Source organism: Cololabis saira, chromosome 17 (genome assembly GCF_033807715.1).
Source record: "Cololabis saira isolate AMF1-May2022 chromosome 17, fColSai1.1, whole genome shotgun sequence".
Taxonomy (NCBI): domain Eukaryota; kingdom Metazoa; phylum Chordata; class Actinopteri; order Beloniformes; family Belonidae; genus Cololabis; species Cololabis saira.
The window spans coordinates 30,799,460-30,809,411 of NC_084603.1; the positions used below are offsets into that span (position 1 = coordinate 30,799,460).

The 9,952-nt window shown below is 38.4% G+C and overlaps 1 protein-coding gene across 1 annotated transcript; it reads right to left on the bottom strand.

The window, feature by feature from the left end:
- Nucleotides 1–923: 923 nt before the first annotated feature.
- Nucleotides 924–8,980, bottom strand: mtx2 (metaxin 2). Its single transcript, XM_061745525.1, has 10 exons — nt 8,819–8,980; nt 6,460–6,507; nt 6,330–6,376; nt 4,943–5,015; nt 4,741–4,817; nt 4,546–4,638; nt 4,357–4,395; nt 3,465–3,590; nt 3,170–3,246; nt 924–2,015 (listed from the first exon to the last, which is right to left on the bottom strand). The coding sequence occupies exons 1-10, from the start codon at nt 8,856–8,858 to the stop codon at nt 1,856–1,858; spliced, it is 780 nt and encodes a 259-aa protein (XP_061601509.1). The 5' UTR covers nt 8,859–8,980; the 3' UTR covers nt 924–1,855.
- Nucleotides 8,981–9,952: the final 972 nt, after the last annotated feature.

The following is a 9,952-nucleotide window of genomic DNA, read 5'->3' on the forward strand; positions in this document are numbered from 1 at the left end:
CAGCAATATTAAAATAATAAAAGGCTTGCAATATTTCAGTTGATTTGTAATGAATCCAGAATGTATGACATTTTTGTTTTTGTAATTGCATTACAGAAAATCACAATATTCTAATTTTCTGAGACAGTCCTGTATATCGGGGGCAGCAGGGGCTCAGGTGTTGGAGTTGGTCGTCCATTGATCCAAGGATCAAACCCTGCTCCCCCCAGTCATCTGTCGTTGTGTCTTAGGGCAAGACACTTCACCCTCCTTGCCTCCAGTGAGGCGTCGCTGGTGTGTGAATGTGTATGTGGTGGTTGGAGAGGCCGCTGGCACGGATTGGCTGCCACGTTTCTGTCAGTCTGCCCCAGGGCAGCTGTGGCTACACATGTAATTCACCAGGTATGAATGGAGTGAATGAATAATACACAACCATTGTAATGTGACCTTGGGTTCCTAGAAATGTGCTATATAAATGCAAGATATTATTATATAGATCTCGGATGTATGTGGTCTGAAGATCCACCAAATGGTGGCAGACTGGACTTCTCTTCTTCAAACCGATGTTGTGTTTATTTCTCTGTCTGCTGTCCGGCTCGTGACCTCCATTTGGGCAGCGTTTGGTCACTGCAGGTCATCACTCATGATGTCACAGCTCCCGGAAGTTCACAGGTCAAAGCCCGACCTCACAGGAAACCTGGAAGACAGACATTGGTTCTGTCTGTCTGTTTCTCCCTCACACACACACACATAACCTGAGCAACGCCAGGGCACGCAGAGGTGATCAGACATTTCCACTGAGCTTGCATGAGACCCGGAGGGCAAAACACAGTCAAGTGTGCGGAGCCAGCAGCCCACGGAGACCCTAAAATTGTAAAGTCAAACAATCAAACTAGTGGATGTGCACAGCTCTCTCGTAAAACATCAAAGAATCAACTTCATGATCAAGTCAGACTTTTTAATGGGGGAGACAGAACCTCTTCTGTGCTAAGTGTCTTAATACAGAGGCACTTTACATTAACACAAAGTAACGTGGAAAAACTTAGAAGTAAATCACATCTTCATCATTATGTTCATGTTTTTTTTTTACACATTAAAGCTCTGGATTTCAAAGATATACCCACACGTTTATAGATTTCTTACGAGCCTGCGAGTCCTCAGGAAGAACAACACTACTTGCCATTTGACCTCTGACCCGGGTCAAGTGGAGTTCTGCCTTCTGGATGGCGGCCGTGTCACACAGCTGGGAAATCCATACTGAGCCTCCGGAGAGTGTGGGTGATTGGAAACGCACCATTGTATATGGAAAAGGAGACCGCTTTCCAGGGGAAGAGAGTGCAAATTACGGAAAAGTACAGAATAAACAAATTCATCGATGTCTCTGTTTCATGAAAGGCTCCTCCTGCTGATGTGCCCTTGAGCACGACACGTAATCTCCGCAAGCTTTGGCAGTCGTGTTCAGGGGGTTAATTAACTGCTTGTACTTTTGATCTTCTGCTACTCATTTACTGGCGTTTCAGCTGACGCGTGTGTGTGTACGTCGCATGTTCTCGTAATGACCCCCCAAAAATGTGTTTATCGTAGCTGTTTTAGATACATAAATATGCAGATAATCACTCTTAGTTGTGGCATTTACAGAGATTTTACGGTACTGTGATCCCAATCATGTGCTGTTGGCACAGCTTGATTCCTCGAGTGTCAGCAGCTGCACGCAACAATGTACAAGCAAGAAGCAAGCGGAGAGGAGGGGGACTCGGGGAGGGGGGGGTTAGTGGATGGACATGTTTTCAGCTCCTCTGCGCTACAACAAGGGGAATGAGAGAAAGAAATGCAGAATGTACAAGGTGAGAAGACAAGAGAAGGTATGTTCAGTCCTTCAGGAGCTTTTGTCTTCAAAGTAGGTCTGCTCGATGCGCCTGCAGAAGGACAGCAGGTTGCTGTTGCTCTTGATCCTCTCGGCCAGCTCGGGGCTGGTCAGTCTGGTGGTCAGTATGGTGAAGAGGTGGCCGAACACCAGCGCGTCCAGCTCCGTGGGCCTAAAGCACACAAACACACCGCTGAGAACAACCGTCTCATTAACCATGCGTACCAAAGCCGCAGGGTACCAAGTCACTCAGGTGAACCCAGATCAGATCAATAAGACATCACATTTATAATCATAATCTGATTACATAAACACGGCTAATTGAAGACATTTACACATCAATCACATTAAGCTAAAGCCAACAGCAGTGATACAACGTGGCCTCTCTGCTTCAGATGAATAAACCTTGTTACAACCAAAAACGTAATAACGGCCAATAACGTAATAACTGCCAATAATGTAATATTTTGGCCATTTCAAATGTAATAAAGCCAATAGTGTAATAATGTGCCAATAATGTAATAAAACTTTTGAGTCAATAACGTAATAACTTTTTGCCGATAATGTAATAAGGCATTACATTATGAAAGGTTTTTTTTAATACCAGGCCAATAACGTAATAACCAGCAAATAATGTAATGCCATATTACATATATTCATCATTCATCAGTCATATTATCGGCAAAAAGTTATTACGTTATTGACTCAAAAGTTTTATTACATTATTGGCGCCAAAATTATTACATTATTGGCAGTTATTACGTTATTGGCCGTTATTACGTTTTTGGTTGTAACAAACCTCTTCCAACTGTTTTCCTTCGCACTAAACTACATAACACCAAACAGACTAATGCCTAGATCGAACTTCCAGTTTTCAGTCGGTCAAGACATTATTTATTTACATTTACAATTTTAAAAGAGGACTAAAAACCTTTTTTAGCAGAGCATTTTATGACTAAACAATGCTGTTGTTTTTTTTCCCTAGTTGCTGTTTTTAATTGTTTTATTCTCTTTTCTGCCATATCTTGACTTTTTATCCCTTTTATCTCTTATCTTGATTTTATTATTTCTGTTTGCTTTTAATTATCAAACTGTAGCACTTTGAGATTTTCAATAATGTAAAGTGCATTAAAAATAAAATGTATTATTATTATTATTTAACCACAAGGTGGCGCTCAGGTAAAAAGCCTCACATATAACAGCCAGGAGAAACCAATATCCACACATCTATCATGTTGCTGAACTGCTTCAGTTTTCTTTCTGTCACCGGACGTCACCGTACTGTTTTACTTTTATTACTCAGGCTCCTTCAGACAGAATACGTACTGTTTATTAAAGAAGAAGGGTTGTGTTCCCAGCCTCTGGGAAAGAGCCTGGCAGCACTGACTCACATCTTCATAAACCTGGAGCAGGAAAAAAAAGAAAACACAGTCAAGAGTCTGATGGAAACTGTATCCTGCTGTTTGTGTTGGGGAGACAAAAGAAAACAAACACAATAACCAAACTGGAACGTGAGATTAACAAAACATCTCGACCCGCTCTTAAAACGCAGTTTGTGGTGGCATTAAGTGGTTTGGAAAATTAGCTTCACATCAGACGGTCGTTGTTTGTTGCCACTAACTTGGTCGAGCGTTTTCCCTCCCCAGCCGATGGCGTTCATCTTCCTGCGAATGTCCCACTGCTTCTGATAGGCCAGGATGCTGCTGAGAGGCCACGAGTAAGGGCTGCTGTATCTGGGACGAGAGATCTACGCAACAAACACACATACAGAGGTGTCTTCAGTATTCACATTCATTACTCAGGTAGAAGTATAGATACTAGAGTTTAAAAATACTCCTGTAGACGTTTTTTACTCAAGTAAAAGTATAAAAGTACTGGTTTCAAAACTACTTAAAGTATAAAAGTAAAAGTAATGTAAGGGGGAAAAAAGCCATTGAAAATGAATGCATCTTAGTATAATGCAAATATATTAAAGAACCATATATATGTACTATTGAGCATTAACATGTGTTTCAGAGAGCAGAAGATATGATGACTAGTTGCCTATAAGTATTGTAATGGTGCAAAAAGTCAAACTTCAGAGGCATGTTATCATTTATCCTAACCTTTATTGGAATGTACATCCAAGTTTAGTTGCAGGAATCTGAGGGAACGGATGTAAGAACAAAACTGGACAAGAACATCTGAAACAACCACAACCAAATTCACTCTATCCGGATGGAGCAATTTAACTGGATAGTTTTTATTTAAAGGCTGAAATGAAATAGAGTAACAAGGCTGTTTTTTAAATGTAAGGAGTAAAAAGTACAGATAATTGCGTGAAAATGTAAGGAGTAAAAGTAAAAAGTCGTCTGAAAAATAATTACTCCAGTGAAGTATAGATAACCAAAATTTCTACTTAAGTAAGGTAACGAAGTATTTGTACTTCGTTACTTGACACATCTGCACACATATGAAGACCATCAGGAGTTCCTGTTTTAAAAAAAACAAACAAAAAAAACTTGAGTACAAACCTCAGTAGCCGTGGCATCATCGCACCACTGGATGTAAAGCTGCAGAGAGGACAGAGGACTTGAATGTTGTGGTTGCTGATGTCAGTTGGTGCAACACAAATGCAGGGTCTCATAAATCAGAGAGAAGCTTTTATACGGCGTTTAGGTTTTGTTCTTTCAGGCAGAGAATTTAGCTTCACATATTTGTACCTCGGCAGTGAGCAGCATGTTGTTGACCAGCTCCATGTACGCTTTCATCTCAGCTCTCTGGACGTCGTCCAAGCCGTCGCTCAGAGAGTGGCCCTGCCGACCCAAAACCAATAAAGACGGACAGAAAGGGTTAATTTTAACACTTTTAGAGTGTATCAGCCGTATTTACAACAACGTTGATGTCTGTTACGTCACCTTAGCTTTGGTGAACTGCACTATCGGCCCCAGCTCGGACACCACCTGGTTCCCCACATGAATGAAGGGAATCTTACCTAAAAAAAGAAGAAATAAAGGCAACTGTAAAAATGTGTTTCAGTAGCTGGCCCTTTCAGGAGCAGCTACAGAAAGGTCAGTGTGCAGAGAGGAGATTTTTGTCTCTTTGGGAGTGAGTACTGACCAGATGGTGACATGTACTCAGCATTTGATCTGTAAACCACCTGCACGGGAAGACCACACATCCTGAGGTAAGTCTGCAGGAGACAAGCAGAGAGTCCTAAAGCTGCTGCGCCAAAACAACTGGGATGCAGTGTAACATGGAAATAAAAACACAACGCAACGATATGCAAATGATATATGTTGAGTATGATAAACATGAACCACATGCTTCATTTGAAAGTGGAAAAAAAGGACTGTTGATTTAATGTTAGAAAAAGCATTTACTATCACGTACAATGTGCATCCTCTTCCCCCCTCCTCAACCTTGACTCTGTCGTTTTTCTGCTGAGTCAATGGAGTCAACAGTGACTGTAAGGGCTTTAGTGGCCTTTAAGGTGTCATAGTCTGAGAGTTGAAGTCCACAACTTTGCCCCCAGATGTCACCACAGCCATGTGGAGCTGTGTGCATACACAACCAGAGGCTTGATTTGCTGCCGTTTTGCACTTCTTCTAAGTCCGTCTTAGAGAAGTCTGTACGACTGCAGAATGCTATATGATTATTATTGTTATTATCACTGCGTGATAGTTTTCAGCCTCTTCCGTGGATCCAACACTGAGGTCTGTTCATTGACTGGTTTTCCAAAGTGGTCAAGAGGCAACGCTGTGATTTTCACTCTGGCGTTGAACCTGCTATTTCATCACGGTGCTAATAAATGTTTTCTTTATACATATTAGTAGAAATATTTCTAAATGAAACCCTTTACCATATTTACTTTAGAAAGACCAGGTCTGCTTAATTACCACACAGGTGTTGGCTTCAGGCGTAAAACCCCCCCCACACCGCCCACTGAAATGGTCTCGGGTGCAAATATAAATAAATAACATTTTGGACAAATGTGAAACACCTAAGGTGCTTTATAGGAACTAGATGAGGTTAAAGAGGACACTATATAACTGAATCATTTACCTTTCACCAAAGAAATTTCAAAAATGTCAGATATCCCACTAAAGACTAGCTATAAATTCAACAGGCTCGCCCATTTAATCCAAAAAGATAGCAAAATAAAGTATATTCATTCAGTTTTTTCTCCACAATCCTCCATCCATAATCCATACTTTGCATGCTCGTACATAAATACCAGCTACCATTGTATATAGTATTGTATTTCATCTTATATTATTTTTTATATTATATTTTTGCTTACTCTTCTGTTTTTTGTGCTGCATAACACTGCATAACTTTCTACATTCTTTCATTGTCTCCGTCCCAACTGCTGCGACACATGTTGCTCACATCAAAGTCAGAATAAGCATATATTTGACATCTTTTACAAATATCAATATAATATCTTATATTTCCACACAAGATAGATATTTGCCAAACAATGAAAATGAATGAGGAACATCACCTGAACAGCGAGCGATGAGGCGCAGTCTGAGAGCAGGACCTGATCCTCTGAGAACGACAGTCAAGAAACAGTGGTGTAAAAAAACACTGAGAACTCAGGTCTGTGTTTGTCCCCGAATAGTCTGACTTACCTTTAAGGGGTTGGTACAAGGTTGCAGTTTCTGGCCAAGGTTCAGCAGCTGTTAGTGTCAGAATCAGACACACACACACACACACACACACACACAAAACATTACAGCTCGTTAGCTGGTTTAATTCCGTTAACTATCTGCAGTTTGACCTGTGAAATGTAATCAATATTCTATCACAGTGACCTTAATTGTAAAGTAACTGCACAAACAGACGTGGTATCACACACTAAATGTAGCTTCTCCTTGGTCAAATGCTTATTCAATATAATATATTAATAAAAGATTTTTAAACCATTCAGGGAGCTTAGTTTAATGTCATTAGAGAGACTGTATTTCAGTACAGTCCAGATTAGTGCATTTAACTACTTTTTTTCCCCTTTTTACATCTATACTTTATACTGACTTTATTTAGAAATTAAGGAGATTATCCATATATATATATATATATATATATATCACTTTTTCTACTACTTTTAAATGAATTTTCCTACTCTTCCATCAGGAGTGACTGGGATTTACTGGATTTACTTATCCAAGCTGTCATTAGGTGAAAGATGGGGTTCATACCGAAGAAGTCACACATTCGTCGTAGAATTTTGCTAATTTAGTTCTAGTTTATTCACTCGCGCACAGATGTGCTGGAGACAGCATGAGCAAAATTAAACTTTGCTGAACGAGTCTGAAATGTGGTCATAAAACTTTGTACAGAATATAACTTCTCTTTTGCTCAGTAGATCTGACAAAATTACCAATTAACCATGAATCACTGTTATTTGAGTGTCATTTTCATGCCTGCATAATTGTCTCCAGCCATCAGAACAGTGAACACACATAAACTGCAATAAGACGGCGCAAAGCCATCTGCAAATTTCCACTACCGACATGTGTGCAATCTGTACACTTTTCCAGTGCAGCTATTACTCTTGTGTTTGTTATTCCAGGGTATATTTACTTAGTTTTCTCTGTATGTTTGTCTTCCTCAGGTGTGGGTGTGTATGTGAGCATGCGTGTCAATTTCAGGGTTGGTTTTTTTTTTTACATTACTAACATAGTTAATTTTTTAAGCACAATTTAATGATGCACATCAATTTCATAGTACTTCTCTATGCAATGATAATAAAGGCTTTCTTCCACACTTGTATGTTAACAGCTGAGTGAAAGTATTTCCATATTGTTTCTCACCGTTTGAAATTAGTTTGAAGAGTGATAAGAGTTCGCACATTGTCAATGGAATAATTTCCTTGCAGTACTCTTTTCAGTCTTTCTTTTTTGCCTTAAGGTCTAGCATATTTTATTATTATTATTATTATTATAAATATCATAACAGTGACATAAAAATGAAAAACCAGAGGTAATTAATCTAAATTATTTTTATAATGACGGATGAAGGTCCCTCAGTTGGACTTTCAAAAACCCTACACATATATATGTATATGTATATATTACATATATATATATATATATATATATATATATATATATATATATATATAATATATACATATACATATATACATATATGTAATATCAACATATATACATGTGTAATATATACATATATATATGTAATATATATATATATATATATATATATATATATATATATATATATATATATATATATTATGTAATATATACATATACATATATATACATATATGTAATATCAACATATATACATGTGTAATATATACATATATATATATGTAATATATACATATATACACATATATATGTAATATATACATATATACATATATACACATATATATGTAATATATACATATATACACATATACATATATATATATATATATATATATATATACATATATATGTAATATATACATATATACACACACACACACACACACACACACACACACACACACACACATACATATATCCATACATACATAAATATATGGATGATAACATGTATGTATGGGATCTTATCGATTGTTATTGATTTTTATTGGTTGTCATGCAGCTCCGGCTCCTGCTGCGTGTATGAGAGACCCTGTGTGTTCTCGTCTTTCATTTCATGTTGGACTGAGTTTAACATCATCTACAGCTGCACTTCAGGAACAGAGGTCATGGGGTTCACACTGAGCTGTTACATGAACATCCTTCAACACATAACACTGTTACTGAGCCACTTAGGACGCAGAAAATCACACGGTGCTTCACCAGAGATGGTGTTTGCTCAAAGGAAGTAAAGAGGTCGACATGACCGCTCTTGTTACAGTTTCAGCGTCCTTAAATCGCTCTGTTCACTTCTAACATATTGACCTGAGCTAACTGGCTAAAGTTAGCTGAATTTACCCCATAAACGCCCGGAGAAGAGTCCATACTCTACCTGCAATCTGCGTCACGAAAGCCTCTGCCGCAAGAGACATTGTGCTGTTGGAATAGACTTATTGCTAAAGCGGAATTAGAGTAAAAGATGTAAGAAACGACAGTTCATGTCAGATTAAGGACAAGTGCTGTCCTGCAGTCATGGGTAGGTCCGCCTGCGAATACTGTCCGTAGGAGAACATTATACTCCAAATGTGAGTTCCACTTTACACACGAACCACAGCCGCTGGCAGCGACATCTTAAAAAATCTTAAAGTTTAGAAAATATGTTTTCATTTTTACATTTTATTTTAAAATATCACATGCGTCCTTACAAGGTAGTGTAATTTTTTTGTAAACTTTGTTCAGTTTGTAGCCTATGGTTCCAGCTATAACCCTGCAATCACAGAAACGCCTCGTGATTCAATAATTCGTCCAACAAAAAAATCAAGTTGCGCCTTTAAATTTTCACCTAATTCCAAACAATCAGAAAAACTGAAAGTTGTTTAATTTTAAGACATTAATACTTTCATTAATCGTTTGCACTCAGCGGTGTGCATTTCAAGCCTGTTATTTACACTAATGCACCATCGGTACGCTGCATTGTTAGTTGACCTAGACAATTGCAAAGGCAGTCAAAAAAAGTTATTTGCTCAGAGAAAGTTTCGGCGATAAAACAGTAGTTTATGGTTTATCAGGCTGCAATATGTCGCGCTGCCAGTAGGGGGCATCCCCACTTCATCACAGCCAGATTATATACATGCAAGCGTTTGTGATGTGCATTTTTTGATGTGCATTTGTTTGAATGTCAACCAATCATCAAATAATTTAAAAATCCTTTTCTGTTCTTGTTTGCTTGCCAAGTAAGAAAACGGCTTACTCGGTTACCCCTTGCAAGACTAAACTGTGATAGGCAATGGATAGGCAAGCTCTGAGAAACTGAGGGCCTGTTCTCTGGCTCGGCTCATTTGACCCGAGCCTTAGTGCCTTGCAATGGATTTATTTATGGTATTATTTTGCGAATTGGTGTAATGTGTTTTGCCCCTGGGAATAAAGTAATGTTTAATTATTGATCTTAACTGAACAAAGGTTAACGTGAGGCTTGGAACAGACATTTAGTTGCCATGGTGTCCTATGGGTTTTACTGCTTCTCTGA

Bases quoted from the DNA above. Each gene is read 5' to 3' on its own strand.
- mtx2 (XM_061745525.1), bottom strand. From the start codon at position 8,858: ATGTCTCTTGCGGCAGAGGCTTTCGTGACGCAGATTGCAG. The intron at 5,016-6,329 runs GTGATGTTCCTC...TGTCTCCTGCAG, and splicing joins CCTCATCGCTCGCTGTTCAG to ACTTACCTCAGGATGTGTGG. The intron at 4,396-4,545 runs GTACAAATATGT...TCCTCTCTGCAG, and splicing joins ACATGCTGCTCACTGCCGAG to CTTTACATCCAGTGGTGCGA.